A 26524-nucleotide genomic window follows, 5' to 3' on the forward strand; every position below is an offset into this window, starting at 1 on the left:
TGACAAAAATACAATTGCATTTTGCTTCATCAGATCTCTGGATCCGCCAGTGTGTAACGAAAACCTTGGACGACTCATTACACCAGTTCAGTTCAGTTCAAGCGTTTGGTATCTCATGTGCCAAATGATCAGTTAAAAATTACAATATAAAAATATAATAAAAATGGCAGGCGAAGTAATCTGGCAATAAATTTGGGATACATATACAAAATCAAAAGGTTGATGTAGAAAACACGACAAATGAGGCACTGAAAAATAAACAGAGCTGGTAGAAAATGCAGTGCCTCTGTGATTGAATACAATTTCTAAGTCAAAGAGTAAAAACAAGATTGTACATATCGGACTTCATATATCGCATTATCAGGCAAAACCGTTTTTTTATTTTTAACAAATTCAGAATTTCCCCCAAAAAGTAAATCATCTTTCATTTATGTCTAAGCTTTAAGGGTTATATATATTTTATTTTTGCATTGTATTGATAATAATTTATTTACTGTAAGGTTTAATGAAACGATTAAGCATTAACACAAGTGTTATGTGTTGTAAAACTACTGAACATTATTCCATCTTAATGATAATAATATAGGTATATTCACCCAGGGAAGCCACTTTAGTTCTGAAAACTGTTCTCCCAGCGGTCCTGATATTATTATTATTACCCCGGCTTTATCTGGGCTATATACCTAGCATTCAAGGAATTTCTTCCTATACCGGGTACCCATTCACCTCATCTGGGTTTCTGTTTCTGTTTCTGTTTGTGGTAACTCCCGTAGGAACTCGGCAGGACAGCATTTTGCTGGTAAACGCCAAGCTGGTATATAACCAATTACCAATGAAACATTTAACGTCTATGTTAATCAGTCATAGTGGCTGACGTTATAGACGACAGATATCACTCTCGGGCCTTTTTATCAAAGTGGAGACAATGGCAGAGTTGGGATTCGAACTCACAACCTTGCGATTATGAGTCCAATGCTCTAACCACTGGACCACACGACCCGTGGTTGAGTGCAGCACAATGTAGATAAGTTTCTTGCTGAAGGAAATTACGCCATGGCTGGAATTCGAACCCACAACCCTCTGTTTCAACAGAAGACTAATCCACTTTAAATTTCATCTCTCCGCGCAGGAAAATGCTCCACTTTTTTATGGAAGGGATGCATGGCCATCGAAATTTACCCCAATTGCCCGTCCAAGATAAAAGAAAAACAGTAGGTCGGGTACGTGTGTGTATGAACGACACATTCGTCATGTTCGTATGCCCTTTAGATTATGATCAATGTGCATTTTTAAAAACAAAATAGCTCCATCTACGAGTTATCATGTATACGAGATGATTGTTGTTTCATTGGACTTGTGAATATGCGATAGATCCATGCTTGTAATTATATCAGAACCATGTAGTTGGCCCCGTGGCGTAATGAGGCAAAAAAATTGAGGGGCCACATATGCGTATTTCTGTCATATCTCCCCCACCCCAGGTCAAAATAAGGGGCACTCCGAGGTCAGATTCGTGGCGTAATAAGTCAAACATTTTCAAAGGGCTTAACAGGGGCCAAATTTCTCAAAACCTGGAGGGGGGGTAGGGCAAACCTTTTAACTGTTTTCATACAAAGATTTTTGACAGTCATTTTTATAATACTAAAAAAACGATATCCATTTTCCGACCATAACGACTAAGTATATGAGAACAAAATGTAATGTTTGAATATTTTCACATAAATCACAAAATCGTGAAAAGCGAGATAATGCGGTGTCTCAGGCATGGTCGTACAAGAGGCAGGACAAATTGTTGAAATACCTTACTGTCCTTTTAAATCCGGGTCGTCTAGCCACCCTGCTCGCCCCCTCCCCTTTCTCTCTCCATGCATCTTTATCTCTATCCGCTCTCTAGTATATACCTCAATAATCTATACATGGAATGTGATTTCATTTCATACATGTCAAGATTTGAAATTCATTACACATTATTGTCATAACCTGAAGCATTATAGGTATATTGTGGAAGATAATTATATGAAGCGGCAACCCCCTCAAAAGAGTGTAAATAAACGAAACTTTAAAAAGTGACATAAAATTTGTAAAATAAATGGAATCAACAGGCATTTATGGGGGGGCAATAAAAAACTCATTTTTGCCTGAATTGCAAGCACGATATACAAATAACTCTATTTCAAGAACTGTATATAAAAATGTTTATTATAAAAGAAATATATTTCAACGCAGACATAGATAAAGCACTATAAATACATCACCTTTTACCACACTACATTAATTAATTTAATATTGTTATGTTGAAACAACCCTTTAATGTAACAATGCGTTTATTACAACTTTAAAACAGGAAATTCACGTCCGATGATGACTTCCTCTGACATACAGACATACTAATTTTACTTTCGAAATCTGAAAAGATCTGAAGCTATATAAAGCATGAATATTGTCATCATGAATCGCTCTGCTGAAATGTATTTAGAGGAGGAACATGCATTAAACATTCATTTTTAATGACACAATCCAATAATCGCAAGTATATGTTTAAGTGAATCTCTCCAAAATAAATATTTAAAAAAATGAATTGCTAACTGCATTAATAGTAATATGACTTTCAAGTGTTATATAGCTAGCGCTAGCCTAAAGGGTATTTTTTGCAGAGTATGCATTGCAATTTTAAGTGATAAACCAAGTGCAGTTTAAATTTTTGTATTAGTGTCTTAAGCAGATGGCCGTATATATCAAATCGAAAATCAAACAAGTAACAATGTTTGATATAAATGTCAAGAGCTCTGTTCGCATTCTTTTCTGAAAAGCAATGCGTTTGATATTTGATTCTTACCCCATGGGTTTAAATTGAGCAGTTGAGGGTGTATACCCATTTCAAAGACAAACTTGTACGGTTTGCTCTTTTAGTTCATGACAAAGCAGTAGATATTTATAGTCTATATTGTAAACAGTTTTCTTTTTAAATTCTGAAGAGATGAAAATCTTTATGCATTGCATGTTGTAACTATATCGAAAACATACATGTACCGTAATCGTGGTCGCACGACGATGGCTTTGCTTACAAATGATCTTCAAGTTTTCAATCGTCCTATAAAATATTTATTCTGCCGATAATCGTAGTTTTTCGGTGTGTTTCTGCTCATTGCGCATTTTATCGCGTGAATGTATGAAAAATCATGTGCAGAGGGATTAAAAGTAGGCCCTATAAATAATTAATAACTATTTCGGTATATTGAGTAGTGAATATGTGTAAAGTGAGCCTATATGTTAAAACACTAAGTGTTCAGAATATTGGATTCTCGTAGTTTGGGAACTTGTGATGCCGCCTTACAATGCTGCCGGTTCATACTCTTGAGGTCGGGGTGACACGACTTTTGCTCCTGCGCCATTTGCTCCGGTCTTAATATCTCAGAAAGCATAGGGTTAGAGTTAGAATTGAAAAATAGAGCTTTTGGTTTAGAATAATGTAAAAATAACAGTATTTAGTTTTGGAAGTTGGGTATTGTGTTCGGATTAATGTGGTGATTTTCCATCGGAGAAATTGTCGCCGGAGCAAATGTCATGGAACCGAAGCTGGATAATCTGATTACTGTTGCATTCACAAAAATGTCACAGGCTTGATTGTATGTTGCATATATTAGCTTTGTTGCATATTAACATCTATTTAAAAGATATATAGTACTGTTAACTGATATTATTACGTTATTATTGATATTTGACTACATTATAGTTAGCTATTTAAATTACGCCCCACAGACAGATCGGCCTCTCATATCATGATGCGGGTTTTTTTCTTCCAGTAATTAAGTTTATGACATCAGAGGAAAGTTTTGCCATACAGTTCATTATCGATCAGATGAGTCGGATCTTCGTGGAACTCCGAGTTCTCGTAAGCCGCTTCGTTCGCGGTCACTGCATCCGTTATACCCGGCAAACCGGCTGATGCGTCGTCCGTGGACGGTAACCGAATCGATTCGTACCCGAATGCATCTCTTGAAATCCCCGGTCTATCCGGCATTTCGGTGCGCATTGGAGTTCGCAGTTCGATGCTCTCGCCGTAATCGTTTTCTCCAGCGGTTTCCGGGTGGCTGGTTAGTTCGGTTAGTGCAAAGTCATGCTCTCCATCTGCCCTCGACATCAGAGGACTACCTGCCCCGTTGCCATGGTGACTAGACGCACACGTGCTTTCAGTAACCGGGCGAACTGGGTTGTGGGTTTTTCTAGAAAAAAACGTAATGAAAAACAAAATTAATTCAGAGGTAAGGCAATGCGATAGAGTGCATCAACGCTATAGAACAGTATAAGTAAAGTCACTTTTCTTCTCGCAAAAGAAGTATAAAACTATGCTCCTAAAGATTTGTCCAAGATTGCATGTTTCGAAATACTTTGAATTACTTTTTAGTCAATGAGTGTTTGATTCATCCTACACAGAAAATGTGATATTCACACAAAAGGACATTTCTTATAGCCATTCCTAATTTGGGAAGACGTCATGGGACTTCCCCAGATATTCATGCCCGCACGTTTAACTTCTTGTTTAGTGACCCAGTTCTAGTTTCTCTTTCTTTTGTTTCCAAGATTTTGGTTTTGATTCTGAACTTTTTTCGCTTTCTATCCATAACCAACTCCACACACTTAACCAATTTTAGTATCAAATTGACATGTGAAAGGTCCAGAGGACACATATTGGCAACATACTTCCCTTACAACATATAGGTCCATGCTTACAACTATAGGTTTATTTATCCAACTGATGTTGGATTGTCCATTCAGGTTTTTTTTTTGTGGTTATGCAAATGAAATTGCCCCTCGTTAGGTGACCGATTAGACATAATCCAACTCTACAATTACCCCCCGAATGTAGTTTATTGTTTCCACGCCACTCATCAATGCTTTGCAAATTTTCCGTGGGTTTACACACTTATTAGAGGTGCAAGGTCAACAATTCATCAAGCCCACTATTATACTGTTCTGAGATGCAACATACTTCCTTAAAGTCCCATTTACACCAGATGAAGTTCCCGCTGCGTTTTCGAAATTCCTAAGAAAATATATAAAGTAGCGCCACCTTCGGTTGATTTTGTCGAAAAAATTGTGCGTGTTATTTATTTCGGAATTCACCCACAAGTGCGCAAAATGATTGTAAAATTGACCATATCCTCGTATACATATATAAATACACAAAATGGTTTTTTTTTCAAAATCTATCAATCAAAATGAACCATCATAAAATTATGTTCATATACCTAAAGGTCAAGGGCACCTCAGAAAAATGTTGATTTGAATCAATAGAGAAAAATCAGACAAGCACAATGCTGAAAATTTCATCAAAAGCGGATGTAAAATATGAAAGTTATGACATTTCAAAGTTTCGCTTATTTTTAACAAATAGTTATATGAACGAGCCAGTTACATCAAAATGAGAGAGTCGATGGTGTCACTCACTATTTCTTTTGCTTTTTATTGTTTGAAATACAATATTTCAATTTTTGATGATTAGGACCTCTTTGCCTGAAGCACAAAATGTTAAAATAATGGAATTCCACGTGTTCAGGGAGAAATGAAACTTCATTTCACATGACAATGACGAGAAAATAAAAATATTTCATAATCCAAACAATAAAAAAAAAAATAGTGAGAGAGTGACATCATCGCCTCTCTCATTTGGATGTAACTGGCTCGTTCATATAACTCTTTTGTGAAATGAAGCGAAACTTTAAAATGTCATAACTTTCTTATTTTACATCCGATTTTGATGAAATTTTCAGTGTGATGCTGGTTGAATTTTTCTTTTTTTATTCAAATCAAGTTTTTGTTGGGGTGTACTGGCCTTTAATCATTGTTAGAACTACGAAACCTCGTTTGAATGCTCTATACAGGTTGACTTACAGACAGGGTAATTAATTGTTGAAGATAATGTGAAACTGGTAGTTTGAGTGATATAAATGGTTTATAGCTACCAATTAACATTATGCTATTAATTCAACACCAAGCCAATTGTTCATAAATCTTTAAGTAAACAGCCTTAGAGGGAATCAAGGAAGTAAATTGTACTTGAAAAAGAAACTCCTGATATTATAATAAGTATTATCATTATTATTCATTTGGCCATAAAAACACAAATCGGAAAATGTAAATACAAACATACAATTTATAAATAGGGTAAAATGACCGAAAATAAGAAGAGAGTAAAATAGCTTCCCATTTTCTTAGGAATCTGTATCATTATTTCCATACAGTACATGAAATGTAAAATGCAAAACACTATAAAAAAAATCATGAGTCAAAATAAGAAAAAAAACGGAAAATAGTGAGAACGGAGAGAAAGAGATGAAGGAGGGGGGCTGGAGAGTTTGGGAATGAAAAAAAAATCATGCACTATTGATTAGTCAACCAATCTTAATCGTATAGGATATGGGACATGAACGATAAGTGGCATACAAAATAAATGCAGTGGAGACATTTTCATCACTCACAGAGATGTCGCGGATAGTCCGGATACTAAGCATATCCCTGACTGCTGAGACGTCTCAGCGATGTTTCTGCGAAGCCTCAGAGACCTCTCAGTGACCTCGCGGAGACTAAATAAGTCGCGAAGACGTCTCCAGCATCAAAGTTTATTCGGTCTAACCATGTACCTATTTGTAATAGGTCAATGGTCTAACCCAGCGCTTCTCATTCTTTTTATACTCGAGGACCACTTTGACTCTCAATTTTTTTTCGAGGCCCACCTATAGTGCGTATAACTTTCAGTAGCCCGGCCTTCGAGCCCCTCCTCCAAACATACAACCATGACAGCTAACAAAAGAATGCTGAATACCTTCAACATTCGACATACATTGATTATGGTTTTGCATCACTGCCAGTCATGAATCCTCGCCCTTTTAAATCACTTTAAAAAAAGTCAATTTTGATGAAAGTATGTTTTCGTGAAATTTGAACACAAAGCTCTAAAGCACGTTCGAAATAAACAGTTAAAAAACTAACTGCATTCGCAAAGGTCCGGTAAAAGGGCGACAATCAACTAATTTCTACACAATATGCATCCATGATGAGGTTCACATCAAAGTAAGATCGAAACCATCATAATGTGTATGCATATTGCAACATGCATAAATCATAACAGTCGGACAGATCCAGGTCTGTGAAACATACTGTAGTTTCCCCCATTTTTTATTCCTCTGGAGCTTCTCGCGGCCCACCAGTGGTCCGTGGCCCACCGTTTGAGAAGCGCTGGTCTAACCAATGAGACGTGTCAGAGTACGCCTTTTAGACAAGGTGACAAACGTATTGCCCGAATTCGCTGGATGTTACTGCAAAGGCTTTAAATGGTCGCTGCGCCGGCTTGGAAACATCGCTGAGACGTCGCTGCAACAACAACAAAAATTGTCTCCTTTGCTCTGATATGGCCTTATAAACTCGGAAGTTGTATCTCTCACTCTGATTTGTCCAACCCCCATTTTTCTCAGGTCTTACTTCACTTCATAAACTGACCAAGTCATGGTCCTTTGGGCAAAGTACAGACTGTCCAAAGAACGAAAAATCAGAGACAGAAAATTCTATGAAGGTCCCACACATCAGGTGTCGGACGTACATAATTTATGGAATTGCCCTGCTACGATTATTCATTAACGTTGGTAACACGTATTGCGATAGTAGCAGTAAAATCCGTACAGTCTATGGTTTAGTTAGTCATAAAATTGTGAAAGAAAGGATATACAGTGCAAGAGACCTTAAGTATATTGCTTATTAGCTTTGTGTTGTTATCTTCCATGAATTACTAGAGGCATTTGGATGGATCAATGTTATTTCATTCTTAGATTCAAGTGAATAAAATGAGGAGCAGGGCACAATATATTGCTATGCTTCATAAAAAACATGCCTATTATTAGTTTCACCTTGTTGATATTCTGAACCTATTCTCAGAACCGGATATGTTTTTCTTCCTTTTACTAATATACACCGTTATATTTCCTCATATTCATCACAGTCTATATCTGTCCTATGACATGCATGATATACTTTCAGTAGAGTATGATAAGCTGTGCTGCGACTATTTTTCTAATTGTCGTTATTGCTAATATTGATAATAATGGAAAGAATTATTTCGCGTCTATGAAACACATATTTAATTGTCATTTAGAATATTATACAACAGGAAGGTTAAGGAAATGTGTGTGTGTATGTGGGAAGGGTTAGGATAAGGGTGATGACGATTATTCTTATGATCTTCTAATGAATATCAGTGGTTCGTGTATACTTACGTATAATTTTAAGATGCCTTATCTTAACTATAATGTGTTGTACTGTTTCTTTTATGAAGAATGTTCTCTTACGTGAATTCGGTGCTCTTTCTCTTACACATATTTTTTTGTTTCTCCTTGTTCTTCTTTGTCTTCATCGCACGCCTTCCCCTTCGTATTCTGTAATTCCAATGTTCCAATGATCCCTCTCCTTTAAAATGTCTTCTCCCTTCACAATTATTGTTCTCTAACTTCCATTTAAAAAAAATCCCTTTTGCTCCATCCTCTTCGAATTACAATGGTGATTTAAGTGCTGCCATTGAAAATATTGTCTTGGCTGATTATAGAGGGATAAAATTTACATTGTTAACAGAGCCTATAAAGTCTTCTTGAGAGAATAAAATAATCAAGATCAACTTCCTGTTGTACTTCATGTTATTTTTCCTCGAGTAATGGTGCGGCTTTATAGTGGTGAAGACAATTTGTTGGCTAAAGTGATTCTTCATGTCACGAGTGAACGAATGGACTAAACCAGAAGTGAATATAATTATGATAATCAGTGTCCTTGTTCCAACTTACCGAAAATTCACCTCATCTTCATATACTCCTCTCTTACTACCCACAACCCCTCACAAACACATAGGTACGTATTCACCCACCCGGTCACCCACACGCCCATCACGGCACTTTCCTTACATATTCAATTAGTTTATTGGAATATATTTCATGACAATAATTTGATATAGTTTCTTTTTCAGCATTAAATAACTTTGTATTATTGTTAAAAGAACTACGCAGACAAAAATAGAAGAAAAACAGACTAACAGAAACAGAACAGGTAAAAGAAAGTCAAGACATAATAGTTCTAAAGATAATGATAAAAATCACTATAATACTGGAAAAGATTAGCAAGAAGGAGATGAATAATGATAAGAAAGTAGAAGAACACGAAGGAAAAAAAGAAAAAAAAGGAGGCAGGAGAAGGGGAGGAGAATAAGATTATAACTTAAAGTATCATAATGAATAATGATAATGGTAATTGCAGTTGTGATGATTTTGTAAAGACTATCAGTCCCTTCTAATACTTATTTCAAGACATACACCTATTAATTTCTCTCACCTATTATGTCTTCTGCAAAGAAAGACCACTCCAATGACAAAGACAATGATTAAGAGACAGAAGGCAGTGCCAACACTAATATAGATGATACCTATATACGGGAAACAAGGAAATTCGTTACATCAAAATCTGTTTAATGTCGAAATACACATGTTACAGGGAAGCAAAAGGGGCCTTTGTAAATTTCATAAATATTTACCCTGTGTAAAACAAATGAATGGAATGGCAAGTTAAACACATTTAACCCCAAACGGCTATTTCAATGTTACCTTAGATCTTCGAGATCCCCAGGAGTCGGATAACATATAGCTAAATCTGGAAAGATTGAAATTATGTAGAATTCTTATTTATCTTACCTGTCATATGGCATAATATCAGAATATAACAAAAGAAATAGGATGAAAAAGGGGTCGGAGACCTTGTACCTTTTTAGCAGATTAGTTTTAAGCGAACAAAGCAAGCGAGTCTGGATATTTCACCCCTCCCCCGCAAAAAAAATGTAACACAAGAACCAGTCATTGATCTTACCTAACCTATGACCGATATTTATGTGTTTTCAGGTGATAGTTCAACTTTTTAGCTGATTTCAGCTATTTTTGCTACTGATTTTTAGCTTAATTTCAGCTTACTTTGGTTTTCCTCCGTAAAAAAACAACTATGGGAGCTCTTTTAATTTTAGCTTTTTCCGGCTCTTTTTATTCGTGATGGCTATCACCCTTGTGTTTTGATCTTATACTACGTTTAATAGTAGTTCCACTCGCAGTGGTTGTCATATGATAATTCTCGATGGAAAACTAACAAGCGCAATGGGCAATTATAGTTCTTACGAGAGAGGCCCACTCTTTTCAGTACTTTTCTTTAAAATTCTCCCCTTTTTCTTCCCCTTTAGTCATTTTAATTCTTTTTGTTTCAAAGATATCCCTTGAATATTCACAAGGGAGCGTCACCCACATCACTGGTGATCAAGGTATACAATAATGTTAGTTTGAAAACGAGTGCAATGCCATCGTCACACTGACGAAACCGGCATCAGACCGACCAGTAGGTCCATGGTTGTATCCCATGACATACCATCGGTCCGTTTGGCGCCGGTTCCGCTGGTGTGACCGCATAGTGCGTAATAAAAATCATAGAGTCACCCCTTTGGTTTTCAGTGTGATTCACATCCGCCTTGCCAGTGAACGTGATTTGATAACTCTCCTCTTCTTGATTTGCTGTCACAGGTGGTAAATGTGAAGGTGAAGTGGAACTAAAACCTACAAATCATATATGGGTAAATGGAAAATGTGTTATAAACGATGTCAAAATATTCGTTTTGAATATTAACAAAGAATGATGAGTGTGTTGGTGATGATGGTGGTGGTGATGGTGCCGATGATGATGATGATGGTGGTGGTGGTGGTGGTGGTGGTGGCGATGATGATGATGATGATGGTGGTGTTGATGGTGGTGGTGGTGGTGGTGGTGGCGATGATGATGATGATGATGATGGTGGTGTTGATGGTGGTGGTGGTGGTGGTGGCGATGATGATGATGACGACGGTGGTGTTGATGGTGATGATGGTGACGATGATGACGATGTGATGATGATGATGAATACAATAACAATTCATAGCGTTTATTTTAAATAACAATCCTGACAATATTAATCATCATTATCGTCAAAATGTGAAGGAAAATGTCCATCTCAATGATGAGTGACTTTATGAAAGCCTATATTTTGCATGCCACAGCCGGGCGTGTTGGTGTACACATGGGACAAGCATGGAGCTATTAAAACAGAATAACTCCATGGGCAGTGGCGAACCGTGACCCCGAGGAGACAAACAATGCAGTGCCCCGCCCCCCCCCCCATGCTTTGTCTCCTCCGGATCACGGTCTGCTACTGTCCATGGGACAAGGTGGAAATTTCAAACTGATTCAGAGATCCTCTATGTTCATAGCCCCATGGTTCTAGCTTGCCCTGGGCATGCTGGGTACTGTGATGGTGGTATAAAAGAAGCTAGTCTAAAGACACACAAACAGCTGAATAGTCACATCTGACGATTATACATGAAACTGTATGTTTTCAACAAACACAAAAAGGTAAAGAATACACGCATGGTCGTTTCGCTTCCCCACCTAACCACAGCCCAATGGAATCTTTAAGTTTCAATCTATGATTCGAAAAGGCATTATGAAAAAACTAGTATAAACCACTTGTCTCTATAACAAATGAATTTTATATGCTTTTCCATAATCATTATTATGATCCCTTTTATTATCATTTGCATTTTGTATCATTTTGAATCCTTCCAATTTTGTGAACATGTAATTAAGATGACTTATTTCAATAAAACATACAAAAGACGTTTCAATTTAACAATTATAATATGCATGTAGAAATCTGATTACATTTGTATACATGTCCAAATCAATGAATGTTGTTGACTATATAAGCTTGAAACTAGATCCGTTTCTAGATCGATCCTTTATCTAAAGCCTAGAGTTATTACCTTCTTGATTCTCGGTCAGCTTCATGCCATATGTTGTGGTCGATGGAATTAGGTTGGTTTGTCCTCTTACTTTGGTTGTCAGAAGAGGGGGTGAAGTTGAAATAAAACCTGAAAAGTAGGGAAAAGTAGAAATATATGGATATATACGAAGACTATTTTTTGTTTATTACTAAACGCACACAAGCTCTTCCTTCCACTATTCTATACTATCGCTGTTGATTTTACTGAATATACTTTCCCTATACAGTGCGTATAAAACAAAAACCGGACAGTTTTGAAAACTCTCTAAAAAAATTGTTTCAAATTATCATATCTACATTTTGATGTTAAAAGATGCTCTAAGATCTTATCTTTGAAATGCCATTTAAAAAATAAATTTTGTTAATGCTTGAGCGAACACGGGATGTTTTTGTCGGGGGTTCAAAAAGAGGCTTGCACCAAAATTGCAGAAATTAGAAATTTGATAATTAGACTTTTGGCTAATCAGCAGACTTCCTCTTGATCTTTTCATTATCTTTGCCATAATTTTCGAATTATGCTGTCAAATTTCATTTACAAATTCATTTATTTACCTGAATTATATTGTTTTTCATTTAAACTTCTTTTACCTTTGAATTTTCCTTCATAAGTAAGAAAAGAAGAGACTTTTTGTCAACCCAAGTAAGAAGATGTAATTTCTAATTATTCAAATCCTTCAATATGTGAAACAATTTATGTTATGATACCTTTAATAATCATTGTGTGAAACAAATTATGTTATGGTACCTATAAAAGACATGAATCCTATTTTCAAGGGGTTATTGAATCCTTCACCAAGTTTAATTATGTGCTTGACAGGACAAACAGGAAAGGATTCATGTCTTTCAATGGCAATGGTGTATTTAGTCAATTTTGAAGGAGCAAGATATGGCAGATCGGTTAAAATATATTGAAAAGTTGTGAAGCGAGCAAGCAAAAATTTCCACTTTTTTATTGAAATATCAAATTTTGTGATTTTGACATAATATTCAGAAAATGATATCATACTTCACTTTCTATGTTTTCTGTTATTTTCCTTTACATGTTTTTTCCTTGGTCATAATTTTTTATTTAGGGGGGGAGCACCCCGAGCCCCCACCAATCAGTATGCCACAGCTGTTCAAAGGCACCATAAATTTTGTAGCACACAATGAAAGGATTTGAAAAAATACGCTCTCCCATACTTTGGCTTTTTAAGTTCTCGCCTAAAGAAGGAATATTCAAAGCTAAAAAAGAACATATTAAAAAGGAACAACAAAACTAGTCAAGCAAATAAGTAGATTTGGAAATGAATTTTGACCACATAATTCGAAAATTATGGCTAAGATAATGAAACGGTTAAGAGGAAGTCTGCTGATTAGCAAGAAGTCCAACCATCATATTTATCATTTTATGCCATTTTGGCGCAAGCCTCCTTTTCCCCCCCATACAAAAACATTCCGTGTTCGCTCAAGCATGACCGAAACTAAATTATTTTAATGGCAATTGAAGGATAAGACTCCAGAGCACATATTGACACCAAAATATAGAGATCATGATTTGAAACAAAAAATGTTATAGTCTTTTCAAGTCTGTCCCGTTTTTTTTTATATACGCACTGTATAGTGTTCATGTTGATACGATACTGTTGCCACTGATACTACTAGTCCTAATTAACATCGTCCTTCACATTCGATACAGTTTAAAATTCTTGAAGTAAAATATGTATAGTCAAAGTAGACCAGAAGAAAGTTTCAAAGAATTCTTAGTTTAGATTGTATTTCTTCTCAAATTATTCTCATTGTTACACTTTCTAATGCGAGATCAATTTCCTAGTCTTCAAAAAAGTGTGGATCTTACTAGTGATATCGAAATTGTTGTTTTACTGGTGAGTCACAAGTAAGGAATTAAAGGGAGCAAAGTCTATTAGGTAATCATATAAATGATTATATTACGATATCTAGTTGCCCAATCAATTATGGTGCATTATAACATTTTGAAATGAAGTAGTGTCTGTCTTTTAAAATGGCCTCAAACATGGTCTGGTCAAGTTTAAAATGAAATGATAATAATCTCGATGTAAAAGATTACCCATTTTGATTTCCACGTAAAAAAAGGTTTGAATCACAATATTTTGGCCCATCAATCAAATGAAGACCAGTGTGCCAATTTTACGACTTACCCGTTGGTCTACATGTTGGAGGTTCATGATCCCAGACAACGTCATGTGTACTATTGGGATGACTTTCGCTCCTACGACCATACCTCTGAACACATTGGATAACATTGGGTCCTTGTAGATCAAATCCTTCGGAGCAGTTGAAGTATACTTTGCTACCATATCGGATAAGATCCGTTTCGTTATGTCGGAATCCGTTTAAAGGGGTACCGGGGTCTTCGCAAAAACCGAGATCGACTTATATATGCAATTGGATTAAAAATAAATATAAATGTCTCCAATGCTACACTCTTAAAAATATTGGGTAAAAATGCTCCATGATGGTAATTATGTATCCAACCAACATTGGGCATTTCTTTTGGACATTATTCTTTATCCAATGTAATGAAAATTTAGCCCATTCTAAAGTATTTTCTGCTTATTTTTTAACCTTACTGGACAATATGCTTCCCGCATTGGGTAAAATACTACCCCAAATTGGTTGGATACATAATTACCCTCGTGCTGGTTAAAATTTTGCCTAATATTTTTTACAGTGTACAGTTCTTGAAAAAAATAATATTTATAAATGTATATAAGTAAACGTGAATATTTGCTGCCGTCTTTGTAAACACATGTCTATAATCAATAACGGGCCAACCAAAATTAGAATGTATAGATCTCTATCAAACTGTTCAGATCTTCATAAAAAGTGACTGTTTGGAGTAATTTAGGAAATCGAACTGATTCTCCTTTTCCGGTAGAAACATTGTATGAGAAGACAATTATTAACAGCATGTCAAGGATAAGTATGTTTGAAGTGATGAAGGGGCTATAGCCCTTCTCACACTTTGCGATTCGTTGCAAAGAAATTGTAATAACATTTGATATAGACATTCCTACGAAAATAATCTTACACCTCGTTCCCACTGTCGTGCGATTCGTTACGAATGCCTTTCGCATACGGATCGTGATAACTTTTGAACCATTTCATTTTTTACGATCGATACGATTGTCTCGGTTGATCTGATACGAACTTATACGTTCTGATACGATCATTAAGATTACTCTATACGATTAAGGCCACCGTTTAAATCGTGGCGCGAATCGTGACAGCGGGACTGAGTTCAAAATTGTGGTAGGTTAAATTCCAAATCGTAATGACGTCATCATCGACTGCGACTTGAGGCCGATTTGGATTCTACTCCTACCACAGCCACAGGGCTTGCCATGAAGCAAAATTATATATTTTTATTCCTGGTATCAGTGGCGGATCCAGAGGGGGGCGCCCCGGGCGCGCGCCCCTCCCCCCTATTTTCGCCGGATTTTTTTTTTTTTATGGTTATATTTACTGGATTGGTACAATGTAGTCAATTTCAAGGGCTAGATCTAGTCAAAACTATATTTTAACTTACGCTCATGGCCTTTGTGTTCGCACAAATGCACCTCTGTCATACTGTATTGCAATATGTAAATTCCGGAATTCCAGGGCGCGCAAGTCGATTGGTTGGAAAGTTGCACCACTTGTAATCGGGAGTTGCAGTGCAGTGACCAGTGTGAATATGCTGGATTGGATATCATTTTTTCCCGAAATTTTGTGTTTTTTGTAACATGCGTTTGTCCGTCTTTATGGCAAATACATGTAAATTGTAAGTAACAGATCGCGAGAGAAAGTGTCAACGATGCGAATGATAATGTCTATCCCCGAGATTATTCTTCACTCAAAGATGAAGCCCTATATCGGGCGCCACGTGCGCAGCATTATCATTCTGCCTTGGTCATGTACATTTTCACTGAAATGTATAGGTCAGACATATTTGTATTTAATGTAAACTAACTTTTACACTTTCTGGTAGATTCAGAGGCATATTATCCAGGGCGCCCCAACTAAGTTTCGCCGAAGCAATCATTCCAACGAATTATCAAGGAGCAAAATTGTATATTCTCAATCACCAGTCGACCCCACTCCGCGTTTGCTGTGTATAGGCAGCTATATGTCAGCGTAAGGAGCGAAGATTTTATGTGACGGGGGGGGGGTGGGGGTGGGGGGGAGAATAAAAATACTTTCGTGCTGGGGAAAAACGTCCCGAAGACACATTGTGTATTGTTAAAAAGTAGAAATTGTGACATTAACCCCCCCCCCCCTTACCCCATTTTTAATGTTTGATAATCTATAGGTTTGCTGATTACAATATATCTTTAAAAAAAAATTGCCAGCAAAATCGAAAAAAAAAATAGCAAGCAAGTGAAGAGCCTTTGCCAAATGTATGTTTTGAATGACCGCTTATACGGTGTGTGACTGGAAACCAGCTCCTAAATGAGTCAGTATGTGTCTTTTATTCATGAAGTTACAGTGATTTAAGGTGCTCTCAAAATACGACTTTTGGACATGATTTTTTGAAAAAGTCCTTGCCGTGGGAGGGGGGGATCCCCCTCCCACACCCTCCCCCCGCTCGGTCGCTTCGCTCCCTCGCAGCTGGCGCCCCCCCCCCTATTTCAAAATCCTGGATCCGCCCCTGGGTATTATGCCGAACTTCAAATAAAGTAATTTCACTTCTTGTAACATTCATATTTTATGCAAAATGCGATAAGAAAAAAATTAAGTCGTATCGCATCGTATAGTGTGCGCTGGGTTTTAGGGAACTATAGCCTCCCCCCTTTCAACCCTTCATACCCAACATGCCGAGTACGCACCCTAGCTCACACATTCATTCACCCTTTTTAAAGCCTAAGAAATGAATGGTCAAAATAGGGAAATAAAAAATACAATCTATAGAAAACTCTATTATATTTTACCTTGGTAAATGGAGATTAAGTCTGAGCCTCCACATGATTCAAGGGAATCTCCATCACAAACATAATTACAATCGTGATCCCGAACTTTTCCATCTCGAGTAATGTTTTCATCTTGCACACCACAGAAACATTCTTTAGCAAACTCTACACCTGCGTAAAAGTTTCCTTCCCTTTTACATACTTTGATGCAGAGGTCAATTGTCAGAATATCATAATAGTATCGGGGACCATCGGAAAGCAAGCGAGTTCTTCCGTATCCAGACTGGTTTTCATCTATGTAACAGCCGAGGTATCCTGGTTCTGAATTAAAATGAAAATCAAAACGTTTATGGAGATGCATGATAGGCCATGAGTCAGACAACCCAGGTCGAGCTATATACAGTTGTTTTTCCTAATCCAAAGACTAAAATAAATTGTAATAAATCATAATGAAATTCAATCATTGCAATCAAGATTGTGCATAATTTTCTCTTTAACAAAAATATTGTAGATGAATTTCACCAACAAATATTTAACTTCTTTTCAGTAAAGATATGCACCACATAGGGAAGAAACTTGAAAGTGTGAAATTTATTCGTCACACCGTGACAGTTTTCCTTTTTTAAGTATGTGGTTTTATCAAACTTCAAGTGGTCACTTTTCACTCCTTGGCGAAGTTACTGTATGAAAAAAATCCACAATGTTGTTTTACTGCATGTACCGTGTACCATAATGTAAAAAGCATGTGACAAAGGGTGTACAGCTGCTTTACGGTAAATCCGCCCACCAGGATATGCATGTACCGGTAACCAATCTATGGAATTATTAGACACTTTAAATGTTATAACTTTGATGTATTGATATCAAATTTTAATAAAATCCTTAATAGCACTATGAAGCATGTATTTTGATGTTTCATTGTTTATTCGAAACAACTGTTTGATGGGGTAGATCAGACCTTTAAGTGCGAAGCCTCATCTGGTTATTACCTTTACAGGAAACGGCCCTTATGCGTAGTTTCACATTCTCCTTGCATTCCCTTATAGAGATTTGGCATTGCAAATTTGTCCCATCTGTAATGAATCAATATCAAATTCATATCAATTCCACTTCCATGTGTATTAGGATTCTGTTTGGAATTCGAAATCACTAGTATGAAATAAAATATTAGAAAAACAAGAAGTAGTATAAGAGGTGATGTCACTATACATTTTCTAAAAGTGGTAAAGTAGCAACAGTAGTAGTAGTAGTATTCTTAGTAGGATGAGGAGGAGGAGTTGTAGCAGTAGTGGTGGTAGAAGTATTAATAGCATCAGGTGCAGTAGTAGCATTATAAGAAGATGTAGGTCTAAAAGAAGTTGTTTAGATTTGTTTGGTTTTATTTACCCTATAAAAAATCGCATCAATATACATTGTACAAATATTGAAAAATAACTGCGAATATCATCATGAATATCATGAGGTTAAAAAAAGAAAGAAAGATACAGAGGACCCTTATTCCTGGTGCTATGTGGACTGATATATTGCACTTACCGAAAGATGAACAGCCATAGTAATATGTTGATGTATTTTGTGCGATTGCACTCGGCCAGCCATCTTCGTCGTTGTTGAATTTCACTCCATTGAGATGATGAGATGTTCCCGGAAAGTTTAGTTGATGACAAACTATGCTAGCAAGTTCGAACGTCCATCCGGAGAGATCAGTGGTAGGGTCACAAATAATTCCCCATCCAAACTCTTGGTTAAAAACCTCGACAATCCCAGCATTGGGTCGATCTTTTGTGATTAATCTATAGTCTGTTTGGAAATTTTTTTTTTTATCAAGTCATGTATAAAACGAAGAAGTATAAAGTTGCAGTTTAATGATCAAGCTGTACATCGAATTAAGAAGATTAATTCAATTGGGTGTGAAGCTGGCAATTAAAGCCAATCCACTTTTTCTTTTCCATACCACCCCCCCCCCTCAATCTATCGATATTGTCCATAACATCATGCGTAGTGCCTATAACTTTAAAAAAAATGTATTCGTGTAAACTCAGAGGCAATTATACAGGGGGGGGGGGCACATAGAAAAAATCGGAAACAGAAGAAATTAAAGAAAAAACGAATTGATCAATCCCCCACCTCCACCTCCACCCTCACACACACCCATTTGAATGTAGGGCCTACATGTAAATACATCAACCGAGTCTACGGGACTTTGAATCGTATTTTCCCCTTGATTTTGATCGCTTTAATTGCATCCTCACATAATTCATCTCACCATCGAATAATTTCACGCCCATCATATTAATATAAAAAAACTATAAAAAGCAATTTTATACAAACTGAGGCGACATAAAAAGAGAGATTATTTGAACGTGCATTATTAGCCCTTAAAGATTACCTGAAATGTTGTGCATCGCCAAACAGGAATTGGATATTAAAGTAATGAAGAACAAAAGCACGATATAGAATAAACATTCGTCCATGATTATTCCGAGGTATATATCTAGTAGTGAAGTTTTAACCATGTCTCGACGAGACGGTTGACATGTGTATAGCAGCTCCAGTTGTGGGAAAATAAATTCTTGAACATTACAAGTAGTACAAGTGTTTCCTTGAATTGAGTGTTAAATGTAACGAATGCATCCTGGCCTACATTAGGTCTATCATTTAGGTGATTGAGTTCCTTGTTTTGATGAACACGTTATAACTGTGTCGACGGAAATGATCGAATCGAATAGCTATTCATGAAGGCTAGTCAAGCCGAGGGCACTCGTCTTTTCCGATCGAATGGGAATTCCCCTAAATGTAGCATCAGATCCGATGATAAAATTCAGTAGGGAACAGGCGCGCCGGAACACTTTCATTTTTTTTTTTGGGGGGGGGCAAAATCCCGAAGGGGGCACAATATTTTTGACAGCGTGAGATACCAAAGCGATCGAGCGGGAGAGGGTGTGGCGCCCCCACGGTAATGACTTTGTGTAAAAATTGAGTATAAAAGTTGCGTTTTCTAAGAGCATTCAAAAAATAAATTTCTTGAGAATTAAACATAGAATTCAATACGAAAGACTATACTATGGAAGCTTAAAAGTGCCACCGAGATGTTGAGATAATTATCTCGGGAAGTCGACATCTTGATAGCAAAAGATAAGATGACGAGATCCTGGATCTCATCATGTCGACATCTTTTAGAAGAGATGATGAGATGACAAGATCCTGGATCTCATCATGTCAACATCTTTTAGAAGAGATGATGAGATGACAAGATCCCGGATCTCATCATGTCAACATCTTTTAGAAGAGATGTTGAGATGACAAGATCCCGGATCTCATCATGTTGACATCTTTTAGAAGAGATGATGAGATGACAAGATCCTGGATCTCATCATGTTGACATCTTTTGGAAGAGATGATGAGATGACAAGATCCCGGATCTCATCATGTTGACATCTTGTAGAAAAGATGATGAGATGACAAGATCCTGGATCTCATCATGTTGACATCTTTTGGAAGAGATGATGAGATGACAAGATCCCGGATCTCATCATGTTGACATCTTGTAGAAGAGATGATGAGATGACAAGATCCTGGATCTCATCATGTTGACATCTTTTAGAAGAGATGATGAGATGACAAGATCCCGGATCTCATCATGTCGACATCTTTAGAAGAGATGATGAGATGACAAGATCCTGGATCTCATCATGTTGACATCTTGTAGAAGAGATGATGAGATGACAAGATCCCGGATCTCGTCATGACGACATCTTTTAGAAGAGATGATGAGATGACAAGATCCCGGATCTCGTCATGTCGACATCTTTTAGATGAGATGATCTGACAAGATGCTTGCACCTGCACGCATTAACACCGACAGGAAGTTGGTTAATATTCGATTTTCGATATTCAAACTATGGAAGCTTAAAAGTGCCACCGAGATGTTGAGATAATTATCTCGGGAAGTCGACATCTTGATAGCAAAAGATAAGATGACGAGATCCCAGATCTATGGAAGCTTAAAAGTGCCACCGAGATGTTGAGATAATTATCTCATCATGTTGACATCTTGTAGAAGAGATGATGAGATGACAAGATCCCGGATCTCATCATGTTGACATCTTGTAGAAGAGATGATGAGATGACAAGATCCCGGATCTCATCATGTTGACATCTTGTAGAAGAGATGATGAGATGACAAGATCCCGGATCTCATCATGTTGACATCTTGTAGAAGAGATGATGAGATGACAAGATCCCGGATCTCATCTATGTTGACATCTTGTAGAAGAGATGATGAGATGACAAGATCCCGGATCTCATCATGTTGACATCTTGTAGAAGAGATGATGAGATGACGAGATCCTGGATCTCATCATGTCGACATCTTTTGGAGAGATGATGAGATGACAAGATCCTGGATCTCATCATGTTGACATCTTTTGGAAGAGATGATGAGATGATGAGATGATCTTGTCATCTCAACATCTCTTCTAAAGATGTTGACATGATGAGATCCAGGATCTTGTCATCTCATCATCTCTTATGGAAGCTTAAAAGTATGGAAGCTTAAAAGTGCCACCGAGATGTTGAGATAATTATCTCGGGAAGTCGACATCTTGATAGCAAAAGATAAGATGACGAGATCCTGGATCTCATCATGTCGACATCTTTTAGAAGAGATGATGAGATGACAAGATCCTGGATCTCATCATGTCAACATCTTTAGAAGAGATGATGAGATGACAAGATCCCGGATCTCATCATGTCAACATCTTTAGAAGAGATGATGAGATGACAAGATCCCGGATCTCATCATGTCAACATCTTTTAGAAGAGATGTTGAGATGACAAGATCCCGGATCTCATCATGTTGACATCTTTTGGAAGAGATGATGAGATGACAAGATCCCGGATCTCATCATGTTGACATCTTTTGGAAGAGATGATGAGATGACAAGATCCCGGATCTCATCATTTTGACATCTTGTAGAAAAGATGATGAGATGATGAGATGATCTTGTCATCTCAACATCTCTTCTTAAGATGTTGACATGATGAGATCCAGGATCTTGTCATCTCATCATCTCTTCTACAAGATGTCAACATGATGAGATCCAGGATCTTGTCATCTCATCATCTCTTCTACAAGATGTCAACATGATGAGATCCGGGATCTTGTCATCTCATCATCTCTTCCAAAAGATGTCAACATGATGAGATCCAGGATCTTGTCATCACATCATCTCTTCTAAAAGATGTCAACATGATGAGATCCGGGATCTTGTCATCTCAACATCTCTTCTAAAAGATGTTGACATGATGAGATCCGGGATCTTGTCATCTCATCATCTCTTCTAAAAGATGTCGACATGATGAGATCCAGGATCTCGTCATCTTATCTTTTGCTATCAAGATGTCGACTTCCCGAGATAATTATCTCAACATCTCGGTGGCACTTTTAAGCTTCCATATAAAAGTGCCACCGAGATGTTGAGATAATTATCTCGGGAAGTCGACATCTTGATAGCAAAATATAAGATGACGAGATCCTGGATCTCATCATGTTGACATCTTTTAGAAGAGATGATGAGATGACGAGATCCTGGATCTCATCATGTCAACATCTTTTAGAAGAGATGTTGAGATGACGAGATCCTGGATCTCATCATGTCAACATCTTTTAGAAGAGATGTTGAGATGACGAGATCCTGGATCTCATCATGTCAACATCTTTTAGAAGAGATGTTGAGATGACGAGATCCTGGATCTCATCATGTCGACATCTTTTAGAAGAGATGATGAGATGACAAGATCCTGGATCTCATCATGTCAACATCTTAAGAAGAGATGTTGAGATGACAAGATCATCTCATCATCTCATCATCTTTTCTACAAGATGTCAACATGATGAGATCCGGGATCTTGTCATCTCAACATCTCTTCTAAAAGATGTTGACATGATGAGATCCGGGATCTTGTCATCTCATCATCTGTTCTAAAAGATGTTGACATGATGAGATCCAGGATCTTGTCATCTCATCATCTCTTCTAAAAGATGTCGACATGATGAGATCCAGGATCTCGTCATCTCAACATCTCTTCTAAAAGATGTTGACATGATGAGATCCAGGATCTCGTCATCTCAACATCTCTTCTAAAAGATGTTGACATGATGAGATCCAGGATCTCGTCATCTCAACATCTCTTCTGAAAGATGTTGACATGATGAGATCCAGGATCTCGTCATCTCATCATCTCTTCTAAAATATGTCAACATGATGAGATCCAGGATCTCGTCATCTTATATTTTGCTATCAAGATGTCGACTTCCCGAGATAATTATCTCAGCATCTCGGTGGCACTTTTAAGCTTCCATACAGATCTCATCATGTCGACATCTTTTAGAAGAGATGATGAGATGACAAGATCCCGGATCTCATCATGTTGACATCTTGTAGAAGAGATGATGAGATGACAAGATCCCGGATCTCATCATGTCAACATCTTTAAGAAGAGATGATGAGATGACAAGATCCTGGATCTCATCATGTTGACATCTTGTAGAAGAGATGATGAGATGACAAGATCCCGGATCTCATCATGTTGACATCTTGTAGAAGAGATGATGAGATGACAAGATCCCGGATCTCATCATGTTGACATCTTTTCGAAGAGATGATGAGATGACAAGATCCCGGATCTAATCATGTCAATATCTTTTCGAAGAGATGATAAGATGACAAGATCCTGGAACTTATCATGTCACCATCTTTTAGAAGAGATGATGAGATGACAAGATCTCGGATCTCATCATGTTGACATCTTGTAGAAGAGATGATCAGATGTCATGATCTCGTAACTCGTCATGTCTACATCTTTAAGAAGAAATGATTAGATGACATGATCATGGATCGAAGATCTTGTCATCTGACCATTTCTTCTAAAAGATGTCGACATGACGAGATCCGGGATCTTGTCATCTGATCATCTCATCTACAAGATGTTGACATGATGAGATCCTGGATCTTGTCATCTCATCATCTATTCTACAAGATGTTGACAAGATGAGATCCGGGATCTTGTCATCTCATCATCTCTTCTAAAAGATATGGAAGCTTAAAAGTGCCACCGAGATGTTGAGATAATTATCTCGGGAAGTCGACATCTTGATAGCAAAAGTTAAGATGACGAGATCCTGGATCTCATCATGTCAACATCTTTTAGAAGAGATGATGAGATGACAAGATCCCGGATCTCATCATGTCAACATCTTTTAGAAGAGATGTTGAGATGACAAGATCCCGGATCTCATCATGTTGACATCTTGTAGAAGAGATGATGAGATGACAAGATCCTGGATCTCATAATGTTGACATCTTTTGGAAGAGATGATGAGATGACAAGATCCCGGATCTCATCATGTTGACATCTTGTAGAAGAGATGATGAGATGACAAGATCCTGGATCTCATCATGTTGACATCTTTTAGAAGAGATGATGAGATGACAAGATCCCGGATCTCATCATGTCAACATCTTTAGAAGAGATGTTGAGATGACAAGATCCCGGATCTCATCATGTTGACATCTTGTAGAAGAGATGATGAGATGACAAGGGCCTGGATCTCATCATGTTGACATCTTTTGGAAGAGATGATGAGATGACAAGATCCCGGATCTCATCATGTTGACATCTTGTAGAAGAGATGATGAGATGACAAGATCCTGGATCTCATCATGTTGACATCTTGTAGAAGAGATGATGAGATGACAAGATCCTGGATCTCATCATGTTGACATCTTTTAGAAGAGATGATGAGATGACAAGATCCCGGATCTCATCATGTCGACATCTTTAGAAGAGATGATGAGATGACAAGATCCCGGATCTCGTCATGACGACATCTTTTAGAAGAGATGATGAGATGACAAGATCCTGGATCTCATCATGTCGACATCTTTTAGAAGAGATGATGAGATGACAAGATCCCGGATCTCGTCATGACGACATCTTTTAGAAGAGATGATGAGATGACAAGATCCCGGATCTCGTCATGACGACATCTTTTAGAAGAGATGATGAGATGACAAGATCCCGGATCTCGTCATGTCGACATCTTTTAGATGAGATAATCTGACAAGATGCTTGCACCTGCACGCATTAACACCGACAGGAATTTGGTTGATATTCGATTTTCGATATTCAAACTGTGAAGTTGGTTCGATATTCAAACGCGTGTGAATTTGGTTAATTTTCGATATTAAAAATTAGGGCTTACAAAGCTAAATAGGGGGTTTAACAGGTGCAGCACATCTCGGGCAACCATAAATACACTGGCTTGCCCTATTACGAGGACATTTAGGGGACAAGGTCAGTGAATAAAAGGGCATGAAATTTTTAATTTTTGATTTTTTTTTCGAGGGACCCCTAGAGATATCCCGACGGCTTAGCCAGGGTAACCACGTATCTGAACTTGTAGAACTCGACTCGGGTAACCAGATAAACACTACCTTGACCCGGTGCATGCACATTTAGGGGGCTCAAATTAACAAAATTAAAGGGAATAAAGGGCTATTTAGAGCATTTTTTAACTAAAAAAAGTATTTTTTCAAGAGGCCGGCCCCAGGGATATCCCGACGGCCTAGCCATGGTAGCCACGTATCTTAACTTGTAGAATTCGACTCGGGCAACCAGATAAACACTAGCTTGACTAGCTTGACCCGGTGCATGCACATTAAGGGGGCAACTCGGTAAAGCATCTCATGAGCAGATCTTAATCTATTATACTCAGTCCTCATTCCTCCGCCAATAAATTATTCCGAAAGCTGAGTGACACATGTATTTTTCTTTTATTTGCACAAAATATGTTTAGTGGTTGCCCATTCTTTGTTTTTAGAATCAGTCTAATCATTACACATACTCTTCATTGTAATCAGTTTACAAAATTAAAAAAAAATTAAATTGGTTGGGTCGAATGAATATATTTAACCTTTTGTTGTAGATCGTCATATCTTGGAGAAAAGATGTCGACGTATATCGATAGAAAACGTATTGTCAAAATATAAAATATGAGTATAAAGCTCCTCTAATCTTTGAATGATTGTCATGAGACATTTTCTTTTGCATGTATCTTTCAATTCAATTAACCAGCAAGGAGTAATACCCCTCCAATAAAACTTTCATGAACGAAAATGTCTCTTTTAGACAATATCGCGTGACTAATTTCAAAGCTCTTGATTGATTGATCGACTAAATTTCCAAAGCGACTATCACATAATTAGAATTTAATTTCAAAATCATTTTAAAAGGCCAAAATTTTCTAGCTCGCTTCGCTCGCTTGCGACTTTTTCAAATTATTCCACATTTGCTATGTTGTCGTGCCTTAGCATATTTCGTTTATTATCCGCAACTGCGTTGCACTTAATATAATTGCGGTGTATGTACCCGCGATATGATAAAAAAATTGGCCATCTGCAATATTTAAAAATATCACGAGGTTCCGGGGGCTCCGCCCCAGACCAGTGGCGCCACCGAATGGGGAGGCCCCAGTGAGTCCCCCCCCCAAATTTGAAGAAAAAAGTGTGTTGTAAACGTCATAATTCTCCAAAAATGTTTTTTGTTCTTTAAATTTTATTTTTTTTCCTCCATTCAAAATGTTGCTCGCGCTACACGCTCGCAGTTATTAATGATTGAGATAAGTAAATTATCTGTTCACATGGGGCTTAAAAATCATACGTTATTAGAGTTT

The 26524-nt window shown here is 37.4% G+C and overlaps 1 protein-coding gene across 1 annotated transcript; it reads right to left on the reverse strand.

The window, feature by feature from the left end:
* Positions 1-2178: 2178 nt before the first annotated feature.
* Positions 2179-18943, reverse strand: LOC121431284. Its single transcript, XM_041628793.1, has 6 exons — positions 18916-18943; positions 16813-17112; positions 14041-14274; positions 11862-11969; positions 9367-9457; positions 2179-4223 (listed from the first exon to the last, which is right to left on the reverse strand). Exons 1-6 carry the CDS (start codon positions 18941-18943, stop codon positions 3821-3823), a joined length of 1164 nt encoding a protein of 387 aa, XP_041484727.1. The 3' UTR covers positions 2179-3820.
* Positions 18944-26524: the final 7581 nt, after the last annotated feature.

The sequence above is a fragment of the Lytechinus variegatus genome, chromosome 17 (genome assembly GCF_018143015.1).
Source record: "Lytechinus variegatus isolate NC3 chromosome 17, Lvar_3.0, whole genome shotgun sequence".
Lineage (NCBI taxonomy): Eukaryota > Metazoa > Echinodermata > Echinoidea > Temnopleuroida > Toxopneustidae > Lytechinus > Lytechinus variegatus.

What these genes read in the sequence shown, in the direction of transcription:
- LOC121431284 (XM_041628793.1), bottom strand. Translation starts at nt 18,943, where the DNA reads ATGGGTGTGTGTGAGGGTGGAGGTGGAG. An exon ending in CTTAATCTCCATTTACCAAG is followed by an intron (nt 14,275 to 16,812) that starts GTAAAATATAAT and finishes TGCATATATAAG; the next exon opens with TCGATCTCGGTTTTTGCGAA. An exon ending in GCTGACCGAGAATCAAGAAG is followed by an intron (nt 9,458 to 11,861) that starts GTAATAACTCTA and finishes TCCCGTATATAG; the next exon opens with GTATCATCTATATTAGTGTT.